Source organism: Camelus bactrianus, chromosome 4 (assembly GCF_048773025.1).
Source record: "Camelus bactrianus isolate YW-2024 breed Bactrian camel chromosome 4, ASM4877302v1, whole genome shotgun sequence".
Lineage (NCBI taxonomy): Eukaryota > Metazoa > Chordata > Mammalia > Artiodactyla > Camelidae > Camelus > Camelus bactrianus.
In genome coordinates this window covers 85,425,775-85,451,033 of record NC_133542.1, presented here as the reverse complement: position 1 = coordinate 85,451,033, position 25,259 = coordinate 85,425,775, and the positions used below count along the sequence as shown (strand labels likewise).

General features: G+C 39.2%; 1 protein-coding gene across 3 annotated transcripts in view; it reads right to left on the bottom strand.

Annotated features, from left to right (window-relative positions):
* SLC35D2 (solute carrier family 35 member D2) overlaps positions 1–25,259 on the bottom strand; it is a 45,227-nt gene that overhangs the window by 18,594 nt on the left and 1,374 nt on the right. For 2 of the 3 annotated variants that reach the window (XM_074363045.1, XM_074363046.1), the window contains exons 2-6: positions 17,914–17,947; positions 16,059–16,145; positions 11,131–11,198; positions 5,316–5,387; positions 4,429–4,497 (exon numbers count right to left, since the gene is read on the bottom strand). In XM_074363045.1, the coding sequence (XP_074219146.1) occupies positions 4,429–4,497; positions 5,316–5,387; positions 11,131–11,198; positions 16,059–16,145; positions 17,914–17,947 (330 nt within the window). Of the gene's footprint in view, positions 1–4,428; positions 4,498–5,315; positions 5,388–11,130; positions 11,199–16,058; positions 16,146–17,913; positions 17,948–19,187; positions 19,276–25,259 lie in introns of all 3 variants that reach the window. The other variant, XM_074363047.1, reaches the window with a different exon arrangement.

Genomic DNA, 25,259 nt, shown 5'->3' with positions numbered 1-25,259 from the left:
TAAACTGACGTTATCCGCCAGCACCTCCACTATCCTGTCCATCAAAACGGCAAGGCAGGGATCCACTCCTTCTCCGCAACTCCTCTAAGGTCCCCTTCTTCCTCTTCTTTGAAGCATCTTCTCTTCAATTTCCATTTTAAATAAATCACACTAGTATAAAAATGTTTGGGGGATATGGCAAAGCGGGGAGAAAGCGAACAACACCAAAGCCTGGGTAATTCATCCACTTGCACTTGACCTTGCAAACAGTGCCACACCCGTGTCATAATTCCTAAGTATATATAATCAAAGAGGTTTCCTCCACCCTCTTTGGGTGAGTGCCTGGGGGGCTGCGAATTAAACTGACGCTAGACAGAGTAACAGGAGAAAAAAATACAAATTATATTCAATATTTTACATGCACAGGAGTTCACAGAAAAATGAAACTCAAAGAAGTGGTGAGACTCTGGGGCTTATGTTTTAGCAAAGAAGAGGATTTACACTTCAGGGAACAAACAGATTATGGGAAGGGGACTAGGAAATATATGGGGGAAATTAATGGAAGGGTTATTTTAATAAGGTTTGTTTATGCAGAGTCACCTCAATGCTTTCTGTCTCCAGTGATAAGAATTCCTTCCCTATTACTGATACAGGACAGGGGGACACCTTCACAAAGGGAAATTTATGGTCTATCTTAAGGCAGAAAAGGACAGGGCAGAGAACTCTTCCCATATCTGTTGATTCTCAATTGCCTTCAACTCAAAATAATGTTCATGGCCAAGTGGCGTATTTTGGACTGGCTTATACTCATCCTCTTTAACACCAAAATAGGATGATTTCTAACCAAATAGAAGGAAATAGACAGGCAAAAATTGCAACAAAATCTGAATGTAAATCAAACCAGATTTTGCTTGAGGCTTCCACTGGCATTATTACCTACAGATATATTTGTGAGAATGTAAATTAATTTCACATGATCATAAATCAGAATTCTCTGGCTCAATCACAAAACATAAGGGTCTTCCAAATCTTGCCTGCCCACATTTTTCTCAGTGTTAAGATAAGTCCCTAAAATGGCAAAGAACTGAATGAGGAAAATAGCCAGGCTTCCAGAGGAATGCAAAGGAAATGCTGTTCCCTGAGGGGAATTCCTGGAGTCCTCAGGTCTTGCAATAGATGGAGCCGGGAATTCCCAACATCACATGTTCAGCCCAGTTGTGAAAACACAGAAGTTTGAGAAGAATTTACTTCTGTTATAAATAGGAGCAGATTCAAGGCTAACCCTTGTGATTGTCATTCAGGACTGTTCACAGACATTCGATTTCAACTTTTGCAGCCCACGTGACTTGCTTTGGCAAATAAAATGTAAGAAGTAACACGTCACCTCTGGGGAAAAGCCTGAAGAGCTGGTGCACAACTCCCCACATGACGTCTTCCCTTCTGGATGAGTAAGGAGACCCCCCCTTGAGGTAGGGGATCCATCAGCCTGGGTCCCTGAGGAGCTACAATGAGCAGGGACACCCCCCCACACACACAGCATCAACTGATGTTGGTTTGCGTGTGGAGTCTGAGCAGAATGTACTTGGGATGTGAAACTACCAAGATGTAGGGGCTGTTTGTTACAGCAGCCTAAGCTGGCTCATTGGACTCAGTCCGTTCTCCAGTTACCTGCATTTGGATGATTTAATATAAGTGAAAGCAGAGAAGGGTGTGGTCCCAGCTGGCCTGCAACTGAGAACTGCTTGTCACCCACAGGGATGTCATCCATTCTGTGGGTGCCGAGGACGGGGAAGGTTGAGAATTACCATTCCAAGCTGGCTCTTGGGTAAAAGTTAGATGCTTTGGGAAACACTATTTACCCTTTCAGTTCACGTGTTAAATATGGGCTGAATTCCTACTAACTACCCCTGGAAATGTTCCTCCAGACAGGCAGCACCTGAAGTGTCATTCCCCACCAAAGACCTACAGACATTTTTATAAGCCCTTTTTTGTAAGTCTTCAATTGTCTCCAAGTCAGTGGTTTTCATATTGAGCTCTAAGAAACTCAGAAGAGAGAGGAGGCCCAGGGGAGACCCCCACACTTTTAACAGAGCACCTCCCTTTTTTAGCTACTTTACTCATGCAGTTTCATTTGAACAAAAATCTTCATGACCAAAACAGGGTCTAAGGGCGGCTATATAATGTCTTGTCCATACTGGCACCATACTGTTAGGTAGTTAGATAAGTGGGGGCACCGAACAGAAAGGTGGAGGAGAGGGAGGAGGGTCCAGAAGATGGCATGATGCCCACCTCCAGCATAAAGGGGCTTTACCTCCTCTAAGTGACTGCCAGCAAGAAACGGGTTAGAACCCAACAGTTGCAACCGCGCGGTGGCGAGAAGGACCGAACCAGACATGACCAGTGCTCACTGTAATATAATTAGCACTGCAGTTAGGTACCCACATGGGTTCTTCGGTGTGCACCATGGGTAAGGACACGTGCAAAGAGGACTAACATGACCAGGCATTCCGGGCACAAGAGCTGTCAATCAATCAAAAGACCTCCTCGAAACGGGGGTATAAAAGAAAGGCACAGAGACCACCGCTCTTCCTCCCTTGGGTCAGCCCACCGCCCATTCTTGGAGCTGTACTTGCCCTTTGTTAAATAAATCCTTTAAAATTTTTCTCTGCACAACGCTCCATCTCCCATCTGAATTCTTATCTTTTGGGTATGACAAGAACTGGGTTCTTTTCCCTTCCCCTCTGAGGGTAACAATACTAGAGGCATAAAACAGTGCTGAAACCAAAGAGGCCAGCTTTTAAGGGGGCTGAGCTCAGGCACAGCCAGAACTGGAGAAGAGGAAGTTACAGGCGAAAACACAAATAATAAACCCTTGTCTAGGCAAGGGACGAAACGCGGTTACTACAATAATAAACATCGTTATTACTGCTAGTATCTGTCACCATCTGGCATGCTATATTTTTAAATCAATTTCTTTTGCTTATTATCTGTCTCCACCAAGTAGAATGCATGAAGGCAAGGATTCCTGTTGGTTTTGTTTAACTGCTGGATCCCTCAGCACCAGAATGATGCCTGGCATGCAGTAAATGCTCAAGGTGTTTTTGCTGAACTTGGCCACGAACCCCTGTAAACCCTAGTTTACTACTGATTCGTTTAATTCTCACAATGACGCTATTACGTGGATGAAATTCCAACCTGCACTTCACCGTTGAAATAACTGGGGCACAGGGAGGTTAAATAGCTTGTCCTTGGTTACACGGCTAGTAAGTGAGGAGATCAGAGTAACCGGACACCCTGGCTCTGTAGCCCACACCCTTATTTAACTTGTAATTAATGATCCAGAATTCGTTTCTAAATGAGTTTCTGAAACGAGTTTAACTGAACCTCCTCCAATCTTTTCTTTCTTCCCTTCATTCACGTAGGGTTTTCTTTCCTATTACAGTCATCCCTCAGTATCCGCAGGGGACCAGTTCCAGGACCTCACACCGCCCACCTCCCCGACACCTTCCACGTGCAGATACCCAGATCTGCAAATGCTCATAAACAAAACGGTGTAGTATTGGGTATAATTTACGTGCATCCTCCCAAGTACCTTAAATCATCTCTGGATTACTTATAATATCTGATTCAAGGTAAACGCTATGTAGATAGTTGCCAGCTCACGGCAAATCCCAGTTTTGCTTTTTGGAATTTTCTAGATTGTTTAAAAAAATATTTGGGATCCACAGTTGGTTGACTCCGCAGATGAGGAAGCCTCAGATACAGAGGGCCTCATTTATACTTTATATATGAAGAAACTGAAGCACAGAGAGGCTAAGAAACAGCTGACAGAGGCAGGGACAAGTTTCGAACCCAAGAAATGTAACTGCTCACAAGCTTTAACCACCATGGTCTGAAAGGAGCCTGAGTGCTTGTCTTCAAATGCGAACTTGGAGTCAGATTACGGGTCAGGCATATTCATGAATATGTAGCAGTTACGCACTGGTACTGGCTCATGTCCCAAACACATAAATACATTTCATGAGAGTCTTCCATCCTTGGAAATACTAACTGCTAAGGCGTCACAGGATGATAAAACAAATCGGCATACAAATCTGTTATTCTTAGTCAAACGTCTAAGAACTTTTCAAACTCTTTGCAAATTTTTTACATTGAAGACAAACATTCAGTAATAAAAGTACATAGTTCACTCCTTTTTATGAAGAAAAACTGTACTAATCAATATCTTGTAATGCTCTCTCTCTCTGTATTCTCAGAAATGTTCTGGCCAACCTGGAACCCAGTTTGACTTTCACAGGAACACACGGGGATTCCACGAACATCCACAGATTTATCTCTTGGCTGCTCAATTCAACGGCAGCCAGATGGAAAACGAAAAATGAGGATGGGGCTGGGCCCAGTGTCAAAGACACAAAGAAGTCATTGAGCAGAAACAGTCCAAAGTCTTACCCAGCTGCTATGAAAGCACCAAGAATGATGGCAAAGACACTGATGATAACGTTCAAAGAATACTGTTTCCTGTAATAAAAAAATAATGGATGGACAGATAGGTAGATAAACAGATAAGGAAAGGAGGAAGGGGAGGAGAGAAAAAATACGGGTTATATTTTTACATAAACTGAACACAGACATTGTTAACAGTTTTATAGCTGAAAAATCTAATGGACAATGTGCTTTATGTAAAGAGAACACTTAAAGTAGCTGTAAGTGGATTAGTAAATCAGAGCAAAGTTCCTTTAATTCTTAAGTAGTTGTCTTAATCGAATTATAAACATATTTCTCTGTTCTCACCAGAGATGCTGGTAGGTCCAGTTGATATGTATTTTTATCAAGCATCCAAAGATTAAGATAAAATTTAATAATAGCACAACTTAAAACATTGGGTCTCCATCCAAATTTCATCGCTAAATAATCTTCACGGCAAAATCAGGAATCACCTTTTTGGATGTCAGCTTGAGTATCTTTATGAGAACATTATAAATCAACATTATAAAAATTAATTCATTCCAATGTTACTATAAAATTACTGCCTTATAATGAATTTCCCTGATTTTCTGTACTTTGGGGTGTTTTTTTTTTATAATTTTCTACCACACACATTTGTCTAATATAAAGTTACAAAATTTAAAAACTACTCATTACATTCTTAGGGAATCATGGAAACAGGAAATTGTGTTTAAGTGAGTAAACCATTTGTCTTTAAGTTATTCAATTCAATTCAGCAATTCAATGCAACTATTTGGAAAGATGACTAGATGTTGAGAATTTGCTATGTAAAAATAACGTGTGGGTGGAGGGAGAGGACACGAGAGAAATAGAGGAAAAGTGAAAATCACCCGAGTATGATGGTTTCCAGGAGCAGAGTGAGTGGAATGGTAAATTTCCTGAGCACAGTGAACATCGGCAGGCTGTCAGGAAAAGATTCAAGCATCATAATATCAGACACCAAGTATTTGTTTTTAATGTTTTACATTTTTAATTAAGTCCACTCATTTTCCAAATTAAATATAAAGAATTAACCTTAACTCTCACATATGCCACTAATAAGTCACATTAAATAACAAAAAAAATGGAGATTTAATAATTTCATGCTACTTTTACTAATTAGCAATTCAAAACATCCTACTATTCAACTATTACAAGGATTGCGCTGAAACTACAAAGATTGTGCTAAAAGATCACATGCAATGTGACAAATCAAGTTGGGACTGTGAATCAACAGTCATTAATGGTCTGAACCTTGCACCTAATAATGTCTTGATGGGAAACTGATCCAAAGGAAAGGGAAAAACCATTTGCACAAATATGTTCGTTTCAGTAGTGTCTGGGGAAAACATGAGAAACAACCCAAATATCAGATAACAAGGCAATGATTAAATAAGTTATGATAAATCCATCTGAGGGAACATTATACATTAACTCCAGAATATAAAACTTTCCCATTCTTGGAAAATGAATATTAAATAAATCAAGGAGGATGCAAAACTATACAGAGTCCACAACTGTAATAAGACACATTCTGTATGCACAAAAAGACTGAAAGTGAATATTTAAAATACTGTTAGAGGATAAAGTTATGGGTGATTCTTCCCCCAAAACTATATAATGAGGCTACACTGGCTGTGTTTTAAAAATACTATGAACCTTTCACCCGCTCTCAAATCCCAGAGATTCCAGGACACAGCTCAGTGCACAGCCACAGACTCCCAGGGCTGGAAGCACCTCCATCTGCTTCCAGTGTGACCCTGAGAAGATGGTGACCAGGGGAAGAAAAGTCAGAACCATGGTGGTGGGGAGGCAGCTCTTCCTGACCAGACCTGAGGAGGGGTTTCACACCACAACCAGAGAACAGGTGCAGAAAGAATTCTCAGGAACTTCATATCCACACTTAAAGATGTCTTATGAGACTAGTTGGGACCGTCTTTTTCAAAGCCAGCCCCCAGAAAAGTTGAATTATATTTCAATGGAATTCAGAAAGTATTTTTAGGTGATGCCTTTTAAAAGCAGATAAGGATACTTAATGGTGAAAAGCGGAATGTTCTCCCCTTAAGATTAGGAATAAGACCAGGACGTTCACTCTCACCACTATGTCTGCTCACCTTTGTACACGAGGTTCTAGAAGGGCAATTGAGTCCAAAAAAAAAAAAAAAAAAGAAAAAAAAAAGCATGCAGCTTGGAAAAAAGAACAGAAATAAAGTTCTCTACTTTCAGCTGATATATATATCTCCTAAGGAATCCACTAAAAAGTTATTAGAACTAATGAATTAGGTAAGTGTGCAGAAAACAAAGTGAATATACAAAAATCAATTATACTGCTATGCACTAGCAATGAGAAATCCAATAAGGAAATGAACAATTCCATTTATGATAGCATCAAAAAGAACACAATTCTTAGGACTAACTTAACAAAAGCAGTGTAAGAATTATACACTACAAACTACAAAATATCATTAAAAGATGAAAGAAAGTTAAATGGGAAAACACTCCATGTTTATGGATCAGAGGCTTCAAGCTGTTAAAATGGATACACTTCCCAAAGAAATCTATGGCTTCAACACAATCCCTATCAAAATGTCAGCTGTCTTGTCCCCCCCCCAGAAATTGACAAAACTGATTCTAAAATCAACGTGGAAATGTAAGAAAACCAGAAAGCCAGAACAATCTTGAAAAAGAAGAACAAAGTTGGAGGAACTTACAACAATTTCAAAACTTACAACAAAGCTACAATTACCAGTATTATCTAGTACAGGTTAAGAGTAAACATTTAATCAATGGAGTAAGATTGAGAATCAAGAAATAAATTTTTACAATTATGGTCAATTAATTTTGAACAACAGTGCCAAGACAACAACAATGGGGAAAGAACAGTCTTTTCAATAAATACTGAAATGACTAAACATTCACATGCAAAAGAGTGAATTTGGATCCCTACCTCACACTATATACAAAAAAAAAATTATCTCCAAATATGTCAAAGACCTAAACGCAGGAGCTAAAACTGTAAGACTCTTAGAAGAAAGAATAGGATTAAATCTTCATGATCTTGAGTTAGGCAAAGTTTTCTTAGATGCAATGACAAAAGCACAAGCAACAAAAGAAAAAATTGATACATCAGACTTCATCAAAATGTAAGATTTTTATAGATGGATAAACAAAATGTGATAGATGCATACAACAGAATATTATTCAGCCTTAGTAAGGACTGAAATTCTCATACATGCTACAACATGGATGAAACTGAAAAACACTATGCTAACCAAAACAAACCAAAGAGGACAAATGTCGCATGATTCTATTTGTATGAAATACTAGATTAGGCAAATTCATAGAGATAGTAAGTAAAATAGAGCTTACCAGGGCTGGGGGGCAGGGGGGAAGGGACATTATTGTTTAGTGGGCACAGAATTTCTGTTTGGGATCATGAAAAATTTCTGATAATGGATAGTGGTGATGGTTGCTCAAGATTGTAAATAAACTTAATGCCACTAAACTGTACAGTTAAAAATGGTTTAAATGGTGAGTTTTAAGTTATATATATTTTGCTATGATTTTAAAATACTTTCAATGGTTGAAATTGTAACTTTTAGGTTATATACATTTTATCTCAATTATTGATTAAAGTTTTAAAAACTTAAACTTCTGTGCTTCAAAGTACACCACTGAGAGTAAAAAGACAATCCACAGAATAGGAGAAAATTTTACAGTCATATGTATAATAAGGGACCTGTAGCTAGAAATATATATAAAGACTTAAAACTCAATAATTAAAAAGATAAAGAACCCTATTAAAAACAGACAAAGGATCGGAATAGACACTCCTCCACAGAAGCGGGATAAATGGCCAACAAGCACATGAAAAGAAGCCCTTTAGTCATCAAGGAAATGCAAATCAAAACCACACTGAGATACCACTTCACAACCACCAGAATAGCTATAATCAAAAAGGCAGACAATAAAAATTTGGCAAGAATGCAGAGAAACTGTAACCCTCATGCATTGCTGGTGGGACTGTAAAATGGCGCAGACACTTTGGAGAACAGTCTGGCAGTACCTCAAAATGGTAAAGATAGAATGGCCATAAGACCCCAGCAATCCTTCTCCTAGGTATGGACCCAGTCAGTAGAAATCTCAGTCTTCCACTTTATCAGGCCAAATCCAGGAATTCATCTCTGCCTCTCATACTCTACATTTTACTCATCAGGATACTGCGTAAGCCCTTCCTTCCAGATATATCCAGTACCCAGACTGTGCCCTCAGCCTCACACTGTAAATAACCAGGGGATTCTTGGAGAAATGGCAGGAAAAGTCCAAGATAAACCTAGGACATCATGTGCCAGAAAGCAAGGAAGTAATCAAAGACTACTCAGGCCCTAGAACATAGCACCCAACTCAAAGGGGCTCCCACTGGCCAGAGACAATTTGAACATCAAAAGGATTATTTATATAATGAGTTAAAGCATCAAGTAAATGAAAGAAATAGATCAGTGGAACAGAATAGAGAGCCCAGAAATAAACCCACACAAATATAGTCAACAGACCTTTGACAAAGGAGCAAATGTAATTCAATGGAGAAAAACTAGTCTTTTTAACACATGGTCCTCAGACAGCTCGACATCTACATGCAAAAACTGAATCTAGACACAGGCCTTACACCTTTCACAAAAATTAACTTCAAAATGGATCATACACCTAAGCGTAAAAGGTAAACTATAAAACCCTGGAAGATAATGTAGGAGAAATTCCAGATGACCTTGGGTTTGGCAATAAGTTTTTAGATGCAACACCGAAAGCACAATCGTGAAAGTAAACAATGTTAGTGGCACTTCATTACAATGTAAACTTCTGCTCTGTTAAAAGAATGAAAAGACTAGCCATAGACAGAGGAAGTATTTGCAAATGTGTATCTCATAAAGGACTTGTTTCAAATACATGAAAAATGCAGGCGTTCATCATGAAGTATAAAAAACAAAACAAACAACTCACCAATAAAGGTGACAGGACACTAATTTGTTACTCTGAACATTTATAAATAAAGCTTTTATCCTGCTTTTCCTGTGTGAAATGGTGAATGAAAGTCTGTATGTACTGAAGAAGTTTAGACAATAAATACAGAAGGGATGATACAGTTAGAAAATCATCATTTTTCAATTTGTAATGAAGTAATGGATCTAGACAATGATCGTAATAGATGCTAAAACCATTAGGTGAAAGATTGATGGGGAACGTTCTAAAGAAGAGGCCAGACAGACCCCTTCAATCATTATAAGTGGAACTGATCACTTACATATCACTAAAAGTGGGATAAAACATTATGTGCCCCATGAGGTGATGCAGTAGAAAGAATCCAGCATCACCAATAAATTGATCTTGCCCGAGAAACTGAATCTGAATCTGATCGTCTCTAGAATCAACTATCGGTTTATGAAAAATATGAGGGATAGAGGAACACGCTACATGACAGCGCATATAAGCAATCTTCCTTCCTTCCTCCTCACTCTCATTTGCTGCTTCCTCCACCAGAGAGCCCCCACGGCACCCAAGAAGCCCTCATCTTGCCTGTTCTGCTCTGCATGTAGAACACTGCTAAGAAAGATGCTTCTAAGATCTCTAAACAGAAGGCCCCACCTGCAAGGGGGAGACCCCCAGTGCAACAGCTGGGCAGCTTCCAGAGTTAAATGAAGCCATCCCCCACCAGTGCAGGTGAACTCAGAGACAGGCCAAGAGGATCCGTGGCAACATAGCAAGAGAATCTACCACACAATGCTTTAATACAAATTTGAGATAATTAAGGAAAATGGATTGTCCTAATCCTAGCAGGAAGCCACAAAGCAACTAAAACGTATAACTAAAACTAGCACTGCACATTTCGTTTCACAACCACCACAATCTGTCTTTCCAAACAAGGGTGATCGGCGAAAGGCCTAATTTCACATTTGTCAGTGTCACGTGTCCTTTCTCCTTCTGGTCTACCTCCCGCCTGCCTCTTCTCTACTCTCCTGTGCAAACAGGTTTTCCTCCACTTCCATCACCCTTTGCACAAACTTCATTTTCTCATTATTCACATCCTCATCATACGGTTGGTGATTCTAACATGTGTTCATTAGGCTACATATTTCACATCATGTTTTCCAATTTATAGGATGGTTTGGTCTTTGTACATTTCCATTTTCATTTTACAGTGACTTTTAACAAAAGCTGTCCAAGGACCATAGAATAAATGCAAATGCCAATTTCAGAAGTATACAGCACACACTTGAAAAAAATGTCTGTTTGTTTTTCCCTGTACCAAACGTGACCTACAACAAATCTGACAGCATATTCCTGCTTTTATAAGACTGTGATGAAACCAAAAGTTATACAGAACCACATTCATATAAATGAACCTTTCTGGATAAACTATACCTTCTCTATCTTGATCTCTACAAATCTCATATTCTATTTTCAGGCTTAACATAAAGTAAAAAAATCAGCTTTTTAAGACTTCTAAAGCATTATCAGATTAAATTCAAAGCTCCACCTTATTTTCTTAAATTATGAAGTATTATTGTCTTCTGTATTGCCCAAGCAATCCAGAAAAATCAAACTTGATCTTTGTGACACTAAAAGCAAACAAGTGAAGAATGTCTGATCAACCATCACCCTGCACTTTACCTTAATTTACTTGTGCTTGATAATCCACTTATGTGGTTTCCAACATAGAGGAGAGGCAGAGGAAACAGCTTCAATTAAAAAAAAGAAAGAATATTTGGTTAGGATTCCAATAACGTATTTCCCTTCATACATAAAACCAGTGACATTCACTCCACATCAGTAAATAAATCATTCTGAGCTCCTTTCATTGCAATGACTGAATTTTCCATAATCTAGAACATATCACGAGTTTTACCATATGATCAAAAAATAGATAGGCAGTGATAATCCATAATCATGGTGGTGAGGGCAGGGGGGAGCTGGACAGAAACTGAAACTTCGACCTTGCCCAAATTAGTAGACTATTTCCCTAAAAGAATGCTCTGAACAAACCCTTCTCTTAGGTGGCGACCCCTAGCTAGCTGATGAGTTTAGGCGTGACTTTCAGAAGGCCTGTGAAAAGGTGTGCAAATTTCTGTTATTTGCTCATATATGCGCTGCTCCTGACAAAGGCAAAGGTTCATATCTCTCACTGAAATGTCACACAGTTGGTGACACTTTCACAAAGTTGTGTATACCAGCCACACTACTTTGGAGTTAAGCCTAGAATAATTAAATATCTCCCAAGGTCAAACAACGTACCCTGTACTTGAACTAGGTTTACAGAGCTCTGAGCTCCTGAATGGTTTTCTGATTGTTTACAGAAATAGTGTTCAGAACGTACTGAAGAAAGACCTAGTCTTCCATAAGTGAAAAAATACACATATCCCTTCATAAGGTCATACTTTTTAAGAACTTTTTAACTGATACAATACTCCATAGTTATCAAGGTGAATCCAACATTTCTTTTTCCACTAAAAAGACATTAAGCATGCAACTCAGATACAATATCCCTTGACAGATTTTTAAATACTATGTGCCATTTACCAAAAAAAGCTATAGAATTTTATTACGAAATTTGCTTAAGAAAGGTAAGCAAGATAATAGATCCAGGACCCTCCCCTTTATTCATCAACATTCTGGTTAACAACCTACAACTAACTCAGCAATGACACGGCTGGTGATATTACAACCTTAAAGGGTCTTAGGCACTGAAAGAATCAGCTCCCATTTCCATATCTAATTCAAAATAAAAACAATACTGACTTCTACTTTCTGGCAACTATGTGCTAAGTTATTTGTGCCAATTCCCCCACTGAAAGCAATTAAAAATGCTAGATGAAATAACTTCAAACCTTCCTAAATACATGAAAGCGTAGAGAAGGTGGTGGGGAATTCATAGGCCAAAACTAAAGGGAGAACAGAAACCCAGAGAGAAGCAATGGAAGCCAGAGGACAGCAGAATTGCATCTTTGAAGTTCTGCCAAAATAAAATAATAACCCCCAACAAGAGTATCTTCAAAAACAAAGGAAAAATTTTTATCTTTTTTCAGACAAATGAAAACTAAGGGAATTTAAGCAGACCATTAGAAAGTCAATGCTAACGAAGGTATTGCTATCCAGGAGGAAAGCAGAAAGTGTGAGATCCAAGAAGGAAAGGAAAACAGAGGAAGCAGTAAATATGTATGGACATTTAAATATAAATGGTAAATATAAATGGACATTTCTTTTTTTAAAGAAAAGAAAAATGTTTTATGAGATCTAAACAGAGTTTTAAAGTACTTAGTAGCAAGAGCATATTTAAGTTGGGTGGAGAGGTAGAGGGAGTGAAGTGGTAAAGTGGAGTCTCTGCATTGTTGAAAGGGAGGATACATTTATTAATTCAGCTTTACAATTTGCTAAGTTAGATATGCCTGTTGTGAATTCCAGGGCAACACTGAAAGAATTAAAACAGAAGAGGTCCATCTCGTATAATTAAACACTTTAATTCACCAGAAAGATTAAGCTAATTTAAAATTTTATGCACCTAATAATAAGCTTCAAAATACATACAACAAAAACAAAACAAAAAACAGACAGAAATACCAAGAGAAATTGACAAATCCATCATCAGAGATAATGGCTGTAACAATATCTCCCTTCTCACATACTCTTAAAATGTGACTTTGACAATCCCTTCCATCCAGAGGTAGGGTCTATGCCCCTTCCTCTTAAAATTGGATGGGACTGTTTTGACTAATAGGGTACAGTTGAAATGATGATATGTGACCTCTGAGGCTAAGTCAAAGCAATGCAATTTTGACCTTGCTTTCTGGAACCCTCATCCTTGAAGACTTAAGCCATCATGCAACCATTCTGACTCCCCAGAGCCTGCCATTTTGTAAGCAAGGCCAAACTAGCCTACATCGTTGATCACATGGAGAGGCCAGAAATTACTGGAAGAGAGAGATGTGTGACTAGTCCCCAGATGCACTAACCACCCCCAACTCACCATTTTTTCAGCCCTGCCATTGTTCATCTACAACAAAATTCTGAAAAACAATACATCTTTTATCTACAAAACGATCTTTATAACCTCAGACTAGGGAAGGATTTCCTAAATAAGAAATATAGTCATTAATTATTAAGGAAAAGGAGGGGGAGGGTATAGCTTAAGTGGTAGAGTGCATGCTTAGCATGCACAAGGTCCTGGGTTCAATCCCCAGTACCTCCTCTAAAAATAAACCTAATTACCTCCCCCCCTCCAAGAATAAAAGTAAATAAAATTTAAAAAAAATTATTAAGGAAAAGACTGATAAAATTTATTTTAAAATTAAGATTCCTTTTCATGATAAAGGATACATGATAAATACAAAAGAAAGAAAATAAAAACATATAAATCAGTAAGAAAAAGACATCAACCCAATAGAAAAATGGGCAAAAGCCTTGAACAAGTACTTCATAAAAGAGGATATCTGAATGAACATTAAAAAATGAGGGGGAGGATACAGCTCAAGTGGTAGAGCGCATGCTTAGCAGGCATGAGGTCCTGGGTTCAATCCCCAGCACCTCCATTAAGTAAACAAATGAACAGATAAACCTAATTACCTGTCCTTCCCACCATAAAGTAAAAGTATTCTACAGCAGACTGAATTGTGTCCGCTCAAAGTTCCTATCTTCAAACCCTAACCCCCAGGGGGCTGCATGTGGAGATAGGGCCGTTTAGGAGGTAGTTAAGGTTAAATGAGGTAATAAGGGTGGGGTTCTAATCCAACAGGACCTGTGTCCTTATAGGAAAAGAAAGAGGCACCAGGAGTGCACAGGTATAAAGGCCACGTGAGGTCACAAGGAGAAGGCGGCCATCTACGTAGCAAGGAGGGAATTCTCATCAGAACCCAACCCTCTCAGCCAGCACCTTGATCTTGCACTTCATGCCTCCAGAAGTGGGAGAAAATAAATTTCTGTTAAGCCGCCTAGCTTGTGGCATTTTGTTACGGGAGCCTTCCTTGGCTGACAAATACACGTGCACTGAGATCCAACTGTAAGTATGTTCAGAACAGTACTTTTAATTTTTCTAGGAACAACCCAAGTTATCATAAACAGTAAAAACAGGTAAGTAAATTGTAACATATTTATACAATAAAAATAAAAGAACACATGGATGAATCTGACCATCATAATATTAACTAAAAGAAGCAAGATACAAAAGAATATATAGAATTTAACTCCTTTTATATAACTTTCAAAAATAGGCAACTAACTACAAAATTCAGGGATACATACAGATTTAGAAAACCTACAAAGAAAGCAAGACAATTTTTATTACCAAAGTCAAAATAGTGGGTAAAGAGGATTTTGTGATCTAATCTCATGACCTAGGCAGTGAGTATAAGCTATACATTCATGTATGATGCTTTCCCCCTATGTCTAGATCATATTTTATAATTTTCAAATGTTTAAAGGGTTTAAAAATGATAATACATCACAAACTAAGTGTAGGCAAGCCCAACAATATTCTGGTTTCTTATGATGCTTGGTTTAATAATATCTTTCCTATACTTGAAGATTTTATTTTTCTCTTTTTGTGAATGTCGCTGGTTACGGATGTCGTAAGCATGTGCTTAGTCAGTCTGATGACTAACCCTGTGCTAGATGCCAGCATTTTTCCAGGCCTTAGAGATACGGCAATGAACAAGCCATGTGAGGTCCTCACCCTCAAGGAACCGACAGTCTGATTTAATCCCCTTAAATCCAAAAATTACCATGACCCACTCAATACTCCCCGTTGTGTGGGATTGCTCTAAGAATTAAGTGCCTGATACCCAGTAACTGTTCAATAAAAGTTGGTTCTGTTCCACATTCCCAGGAAGGAATGGCAGATCTCATGCTTCTGATTCCACCATGGGAAAAAGCTACATCCATCAAATTATATTTATTCTTCATTCCACTCACAGCCTCTATCAATCCGAGCTAAAAACGAAAGCTTAAAACAGGGGTCATCAAACAGGGAGAGCCCAAGAGATAAATCTGGCCCAAGTTTTATGTATCTAAATAGTGTCATTAGAGCACAACTACAATGGTTCATTTACATACATAGCATCCACGGATGCTCTCATGGTACTGTGACAGAGCTGAACAGCGGGAACAGACACGCCTGGGCTCACAAAGCCTAAATATATACTATCTGGCCCTCTATCAAATAAATTTGCCCATTCCTGTTAGAAGACGTTGCCATTTCGGAAGACACACAGTATTTATCTAACGTCCACTGCTAAGCACACACTTTTACTATGTCATATTAATGGATAACTGAATGACATAAAATCTTTATTAAGAAGTTTCTGGGGGAGGGTATAGCTCTGCTTAGCATACACAAGGTCCTGGGTTCAATCCCCAGTACTTCCCCTAAAAATAAGTAAATAAATAAACCTAATTACCTTCCTCCCCCAAAATTAAAAAAAATTAAGAAAGAAGTTTCTATCCAGTTTAAGCAGGAAGCAGTGTATATAGAAATGGACCTGTATTCAATTTGTAATTCCACAGGATTTTCACATCTCCCATCATAGCTATTTGTACTTTTCGTCACATACCTTTATAGGAATTTTCTTGTCAAAATCAGGGAAGTGAATTATTTTATTTAGCTTGGACACATACAGGATCATTATGGTGACTGCCATCTAAAGAAAAGGGGAGAGAAAAACTTCAGGAAAATATCTGGAAAGACTGAGGTACAAACATGTCATCAGAAGAAAAAAGATTCATCAGGAAGAAATGTACCTGCAAAGTCCATTTTCTAGGTTCCAAAAGAATTATTAATTCCTTGAAATATTAAAATTGTTTTTCTTGCCACTGCATGGATTCCATCAGAACTGTAATCTATATATCAAGTTGATTTACACACATACACGTTATTTCAAGGGGCTCAAAAACAGTGTCCCCAAAACTGACCAGAGTGACTGCAGTCGGTGAGGCCTGGACCACACCTCCCATTTACTAAGCATATGATCACCTTTCCCCATAAAGTAAGTGGGAGGGGGGATAAGGAAAGGGGAAAGGGGGGCCAACTCCATACATAAACACTTTTTGAAAAGTCCAATATTTCTATAACCAAGAAGACAAATTAAGAGAAAAACACATTCCAAAAGGGATTTATTTTTCTTTTCAATCTAGCCAGTATTGCAAAAAGTCTCATTCAAATTCTATTAATCTGGGGTACACCAGGTATCTTAGAAATACTCCTGATTATTATTATGAAATAAAAAATTTCAGTATCATCTTCCTATGCAAATCGTAGAATTCACTCACTTTTCTCTACATTAGGATGCAAAAATTTATTGACTCCTCCAACGTGATTATCCTCCTAAACCTTGAGCCTGATAAGTGTAGAAACCTAACACTTAACGATGGATTTATGTATCTTGAGTCCACCCTGGATTATAATTGTAGTATGTATTTATGACTTACTTACGAGGTCCTTAGTTATAGACTTAACTTTTCATACCTTACTTCCTTATAGAGCACCTTATTAGCAAAACGTTTAACCAGAATAATATTTAAGCACATAAAGTTCAGATTTACAATTTAAAATTTAGTTAACAGATACAACTTTCATAATTTTAAGTTTTTCTCCCTATCAACTAAAGGGAAACAAAAACAAAAACCTTAGGTGCCTGTTACCAAGTTTCTACTAGAAATCACCAGCATATGACCAAAAAAGTAAACAAGCCACAAATTAATACTAATGGAAAATTTCAGAGGGGGAGGGTATAGCTCAAGTTGTAGAGTGCGTGCTTGGCATGCATGAGGTCCTGGGTTCAATCCCCAGTGCTTCCTCTAAAAATAAATAATAAACCTAGTTATCTCCCAAAAAATATTAATGGAAAATTTCATAAACAGTCAAATGGAGTTAGTCTGAAAATTTATCCAACTTCATCCTTACACTTGAGAATAAACATCACACACTTCAAGAAGGAAGCTGCAAACATGTTCTGGTTGGCCCATAGAGAGTTTCATGAAAATATGAATCTGTTGCCACCATCTACAAATTGGGTGATTTCATGTAAAAATAGATTTCCCTGATTCCTAGTGGGCCTCACCTCACCTCCCCAACCCTTTTCTTCTCAGGCACAGTGGCTTAAACGGTGCACACTTATCTGTTAACCAGAAGACCTTGGAGGTGGTCAGTCTGCTGCCCCCCTTTTTCTAAAGTAATTAAATTCTATTAAGAAAGTTAAAATAAGTAGCTGTTTCTTCTACAAATACAACTACTCCTAAAGTGTAAAATGAAATAAAATGTGTGTCAATATTTCAATGTTGTTTCACCCTAAGTACCATTGGTCCTCCACCAGCCAAACAAATTTGTAAACCACAGTCTTAGACAAAAGCATTTAAAACTTCACCATGGGTACCAACAACTAATCAAGAGGTTAATTTCTTTTCACTTACCTGTCCAATTCCAAGGACAATTGGAGATGGGAAACTACAAAGAATACAGAATAACAAATAATTTTAGCAACTGATAAAATCTGAAAACAGTATGATGACACACAACACACAATGCCAGGAGTTACTAGACAGTCTTAGACATTTTTTTTCAGTCTTAGACAGTGAGAACATCCAGTCTGTTCACTTTTCATTTGCTCATTTCTTTCTCATTTTTTAAACTGATCGTTACTAAGCTTAGCAAGCTTCTATTGCTTCTTGAGGTAGCCTGTCATTGTATTCACAAACAACACAATCGTATACGTAGAAAGCCAAAATAATCTGGGGATAAATTATTAGAATTGATCAATAACTTTAGCAAGGTTACTGGATACAAGACAAACATATGAAAAAAAAATCATTTCTATGTCTATATACCAGAAAGACACAAAGAACATGAAAACTTTTAAGACATCATTTACAATAGCATCCAAAAAACACCAAATAGCACTAACCAGGCATTTTATGGTAATAAGGAATTTTTACTTTTTCAGGTATGAAATGATACTGGGATAGTGTTTCTTTAAAACAAAAAGGCCTTCTTATCTTTCAGAAATACATATTGAAATGCATATAATGATGTATTTTTAATTTGCTTCAAAATAATCTGGGGGGAAATGTTGGGACTGAATGGAAGGGGGATATAAATGTAACAAGGCTGTTGAAACAGGATGATGGCTACATGGAGATTCATTATACTGTTTTTCCTTTTTTTCTTTTAATAATACAGCCATATAAAAATCTAATAAAAGACTTCAAAGAAATACCTCTACATAGAAAACTATAAGCTAATATTTAAAAAACTAAAGAAGCCCTGAATAAAGCTCATGGATTAGAATCAATATTGTAGTGGATCATTATCCACAAACTGGTCTCTAAAATCAACTCCATCTCTGTAAGAACACCAGTAGGTAGTCGGTGGAAACTGACAAGCTGATCCTACCATCAAATGGAAAAGTAAGAGCAAACATTATCCAAGATGGTCTTGAAGAAAAACAAAGTTGAAGGAATGACTCTGCTGGATGCCAGGATCCACTTTAAAAATATAATAAATGAGAGACTGTGGTATCTACACAATGATAGTCCAATAGGACAATGGAAGGGAACAGAGATGGGGACAAACACACTCATATATGGACACCTGATTCATGACAAAGATGAAAGTTCAGAGTAGTAGGGAAAAGATGGTCTTTCAACAAATGGCACTAGGTAACTAGATATAGGATCTTAACTCCTACCTCATACCATACTTAACAAGGCAGCGCATCACTTCACTGGGCTCACTCACTGCACAGCCCTTCCCTGGCTCCCGGTCATTCTCTCAGGCTGCTAAGAAAGGGAGAATATTACACATACACACACACACACACACACACACACACACACACACACACACCAAAAAACCTTAGCCCTCAAACTTTATGTCGGGGGAAACATACCTATTTCAGATAGGGTAAGAAGGGAATAAAGAACCAACTTAACCAATCGGAGAAAACCAAATGAATGCTTAGACAGTACCATCATCAGAAGAAAATTAACTCTAGTGGATGCTGCATGTGCCATCCAGATACCCGCTTCTGGACTGAAGCACTGATTCCCCAGTTGTCCAAGAGTATCCTCAGCTGAAGAACGTTGCCTTGCCAACAGCCCCCACCCGCTCCGAGAGCAGCCTGTGTTCCAAGAACTGGCCTGTGCAGTGATGTAAAGGCCAGGGCCCCCGCCCTGAGGCAGGACAACTCTGCAGAGCTCTTCCAGCCCAGGGGTCCTGGGACCAGGCTTCCTTATGACTGCAGCACAGCCCAACTTCTCCCTCTACCTAACCCTGCATCCCTCACTCCCCTGCAGCACCATCCCCAGGATACTTTCCCTGCATCCGAGAGCCTCCTTCCTTGGGACTACAGCCTGCAACATCAAACAAAATTATAAGATCACAACATAAACAGTAAAACAACAACAAAAGGCTTACTTACAGAAGGAAGACAGAAGAGCCCAGCCTAGAAGAAAATATAACACAGGGAGAGACGGCACCCTTTGTAACTGCTTCCAGCTGCAGAACGCCTTAATAAGAAGATACCAATAAAACAAGAGCTCAAAACTGAAACTGATGCAGGAAAAACAGATGTGGGGTGTGAGGAGGGCCATGTCCCAGGTCTCCAATGAGTCCCTGGGACATGTCCCGCCAAGTGTGGGTCCTGGGCTTCACGCAGGAGAGAATCCAAGAGCGAGCCACAGTTGAGTAAAGGTAGATTTATTTAGAGAGATACATACTGCATAGAGAGTAGGCTGTTTCAGAAGGCAAGAGAGAGGCCACGAGGTGTGGGGGGTGGGTGCTCAGGTTAGAGTAGAAGTGGGTACACTCTCCACAGACAGAGTGCGGGCCATCTCCGAAGATGAGGGAGCAAAAGGGCGTGAGGGGCAGTACTACCACTTTTTATGGGCTTGGTGGCTTCATATGCTAATAAGTGGAAGGACCAGTCTAACTACCCTGGGGAAGAGGCTGGGATTTCCAGGAAGCTGACCATTTCCCACTCTTTGGCCTTTTGTGGTTAGCCTTGGGACTGAAATGGCACCTGTGGGCACATTATTCACCATGCTAATATGTTACAGTGAGCATGTAATGAAGCTCAAGGTCTACTAGAAGTCAAATCTCCCACCATCTTAATCCTCAAGGCCAACTGGGAGTTGGGTCTTCCACCATTTTGATGTTAATTGCTGCATCTATCCTTGAAGGGCTGTGCCCTGCCCACTTCCCTCCTGTCTCAAAATGACAAAGCAGTCAAATGAGATGAAATAGGAGCTAAGGAAACCAACTGAGCATCAAAACAGCATGACGGCCACATGAGTAATTTAGAAAAAACACGGAACTAAATGGTCACTGCTGAAAACTGAATTACCAAGATGAGGTCATCACAATGAGCACCCAGGAAAAAGACGAACTCTGAAAGAAAAGATACAAAAGATAGACAGACACAGCCATAGAGGGCTAAAGAACTCCATAAAGAAACAAAATAACTCAAAGATAAAAGGCCCATGTGTTTCCTTGACATGAGGAAAATAAATAAACTCCAGATCTAAAAACATGCTTGTTACAGAAACATCTGTTATGAATATTCAGCACAATGAATACAGTGTCCATGAACTCTCCATAAAAATACTACCAGACCATGGAATCCACCAATTGGGAGTCAAATCAAAATAATGAACTCTGGAATGGTGACACTGTGGTAAAAGTGTGCTGATCATTATACCCAAATAATACAGAACAGATTCAAAACATTGTGCTATTATCATTACACAACAGGATGCTACACTCTAAAAAAAAGACTGGGAGGGGAGGGGAGACAGGAAGAAGTAGGTACGTGTCATCATTCATAGCAGGAAGTTCATATATATGATCAGAAACTGAAGATGTGTATTTGAAAAATCAATTCTTTTAGTTGAGCTTTAATTTCTCTTTTCTCCATTCAATTTGGTTAAAACCAAATTTCTTACATACACGCAACCTGCGTTCCTCACCTCACGTACGCCTTCAGACACAGCCAGCATGACTAATGGTGGGACGACCCCTTGTATGATGCAAGCAGAAGTTCACAAGGTCAACTACAAAGCAGTCTTGCCAAAGAAAAAAAGTTTAATCTGAATGTAAGCAAGCTTTTAGATCTAACTTGCCATTAAATAAACAGAGGAAAGTTAAGTGAGACTTCAAAAAAGAAATCAGACAATCTATAACGTGGGACATTTTACAACACACTTGGCTCGGGCTTTTCAAAGTCACTATCAGGGGGAAGAGGGGGGAAAAGGGGGAACTTTTCTAAATTAAAATAAACTAAAAAGACATAATTCTATGCCTTGCTTGAAGCTTGACTGGATCTTGATTCAAATGTTTAAAACAACCTTGAAGACATCTTGGGGTCAACAGGGACGATTATAGATTTGGTATCAGATTATTTTAGGAAATTATTTTGTTAAGAGCAAAAATGATACTATGTAGAGAATATTCGTATTTCAGGAGACGTAAGCTGAAATATTTCAGAGTGCAGTGTCATGATGTTCACAACTTATAGTCAATGGTTCGGGGAAAAAAGTGCAAATTTAGCAAAATGTTAATTATTGAATCTCAGTGGCGTGTGTATGTGTGTTCACTGTACTTTGTTTTCCATTTTCCCATGTGCTTGAAACTTTTCATAATAAAAAGTGGTGGAGAGCCTTAGGTGAGCCTCAAAAAAATGACATAATGAAATGAAAGCCCCTCTTTTCCAACTTCTTTTTGGATTAAAGAAAACAGTTTATAAAGAAATGAGTAAACACAGAGCACCTATAACATGCCACTTTATATAAAAAGTAATTCAAACTATCCATCTACATCTCCAATCCTTCCATCAATCTAAAAAGATGTCTGAAGTTGTTGTTCAATGTCAATTATAGTCATTTTTAAATTTTCACCCTAATATTTTCTTTCATTTGAATTCTTTATAATGGTCACAATAGAACGACTTTCTTTTCTTTTTTCTTTTCTTTTCTTTTCTTTTCTTTTCTTTTCTTTTCTTTTTTTTAAAGATGTTTCAAGATATTGATTCTAGGTAGTTCGGTTTCTATTTCCTCAATGAAGTATCAGAGGAGAATGGAGGATGGGGGTGTGGGAGGTCTCAGGATGGAAGAGAAAGAACCAAAGAGTCACTGCTGAGACAAGGAAAGCAAGCTCCTAGGTTCGTTTGTGATCATCAGTTGAAAGTCAACCCAGCCAGCCCAGAAATGGTTCTTGTCCCAGGACAGTCAGAGCAGCTCAATGCTGAAGGAAGGACACAGACGGTAGGCTGTGCGGGACAAGTACCGGCCAAGGCAGGGGTGGGGAAAGGAGTCAAGTGGCTTCCAGAGCGGCAGTCCTGGGGGCCCAGGAGGGAAAGGCTGCGGCAGAAATGGGCCGGGTGGTGGAGCGGCACGTGGACATCCGACACAGGACCCGAGCGGCCAGCGGGGTCACACTGAATACACTGAACGCCCTGGGAGTGACCATGGGAGGTGGGACGAGATGCGCTGCAATGGTTCAGCGCGTGGATCCCAAAGTCCTGAAGGCTTGGCGAGTCTGGGTGGAGAGGAGGACCAAGGAGCTCAGGAGCCATTACAGAGAGGATGGAAAGGGGATGGGAAGTCCGGACCCTCCACAGAGCAGGGGCCGTGGGGAGCAATGAGGACTCAGCCCCACGTCCCGGCCACACCCAGGTGAGACCAGGATCCAGCCCCCCTTCCCAGGGGCCAGTGGGAGCAGCATCTTCAGGAGAGAGCCAGTTTTCAACAAAGTGAGAGAAAATGAGCCGAGTTGTTTCTATTTTTTTAATATAGACTTCCAGTTTCCACCACTAGAGACTCTGATTCAATAACTTTAAAACAGTAACACTCCAAGGGATTCACGTTACCAAGCAGGTTGTGTTAAATGTTTCCAAAGCCCTGGATTGCATAAAGAAATAGACACACAGCAAACACCGAGGCAATATTTGTTGCACTGAATACAACTAAGTTCTATACTTTTCATTAAGCATGGTTAGTAAGTTTTTGCATGTCATAGAGAATAGTATTAAATTTAATAGTATTAAAATAGTATTAAAATGACAACAAAAAGACAACTCCAGACCACCTGCACACTAGTGTAACCAAGTGGCCACAGATTCTTGCTTCCTCCTCTCACCCCAACAGGGTCGGACAGTTCAAGCCCTTCAAAGGCTCCTCTCTGTCCCACCAGGTAAGTTTAGCATCTCAACAAACTAAAACTAACAAGTAATGAAGACGATCCATCAGTCTTGTACCTTAACTGGAAACAAACTGCTCAAACAAATTGCTCAGAGGACGTGGAAGAGAAAAAAAAAAAAAAAAAAAATCCCCTGAGCTACGTTCCCATGACCCTGTGAATTAGGTAACTCTAGAAACACAACATTCTATCCTTAAACAGCTAATGCCCGGGTCAGATTTCTATGGTTTATTGTTAATAACCAACTCACCACAACCTTCCCCCAACCCCTCAAAAACATGCTCCCAAATAAAGCATTTGGAGAAGAGAGAATAAACAATGTTATTTGAACACCTCCAACTGTATATTACATTACAGAAATGTGAAACATTTATTTATAAGGTTATGAGGGGGTTTGTTTTGTTTTGTTTTGTTTTCCCTTACTGAGACAAACACTTGATTTCCCCCTTCAATCATGCAACTCAAAATTTTAAAGAAGGAAAGGAGGGAGCATGAGATGTCTCATATAATTCTTTCTGGTTGGACACTGTCCTTCATCTTACAAGCACGTAACCAGCATTACTGGTCCCTGCTTCCAGCAAAAGGACACATGTCTTTGGCGGCACTGACTGCCATAGTCAACGAGCACACTGCTCAGTCAAGTGCAGAATGTAGAGACTTACTTACCTTCAAACTTCAACTGACATAATTGCCAGCCACTCCCCAAAATCCTATTAATGGCATTCTCTCTCCCTCTCTCTCTCTTTTTTTTTTTTTCAAGTGTTTGAATTGTCTTTCATTTGCTTGCATTGTCTACTAAATGCTCCAGGTTTAGATACATGTTCGTTCTAATTTCTTTGAGGCAGGGGTTGTGTTTCCCATGGACACTGGGAAGCATGCTGCAACATGCTGGTACACCTTGTAAAGACTATCAACAGTTGTAGGGTCACCAGAAAATATCCCCAATCCATCCCTTCCCTCTATATCTGCTGCTACCCTCCACCCCCGTCCAAGCCATCAACGTAGAATTATCTGGAATCCTGCAATTGATTCCTAGTTCCTCTCCTTACTTCCAATACCATCAGTTCTCCACCCACCCACCAGCCAAAGAAATCTTTTTAATCATACAAATGATGTCATGTCACTACCCAGGCTAAAACGTTCCAAGGGACTTAAAATTGTATTCAGACTAAAATTAAAACTATTTACCATGGTCTCCCTACTTCCACCGTGGTCCCCCAATATCTGCTTTCAATACAGTGGTCAGAGTGAAATAGATCATGTTACTCCTCTGCTTGACACCTTCCAGTGGCTCCCATCACCCTCAGAGCTTCCGCAGTGGCCACAAAGACCCTACACAATCTAGCAATCCATTACCCTGGGACCCTGTCTAGTACAATTTCCACCTAAATTCCTTATTCTCCACACCTGGAATGTTATTCCCTCTTCTCCCTCATCTGACTCAAGTCTTGGCTCAGATGTCCCCTCCTCAATGAGGATTCACTGATCACACTGAGGCTGTAAACTCTTTCCCATACTCACATGCCCTAACTCTTTCCTCGTTTTTTCTCCTTCTGACCACACAGCT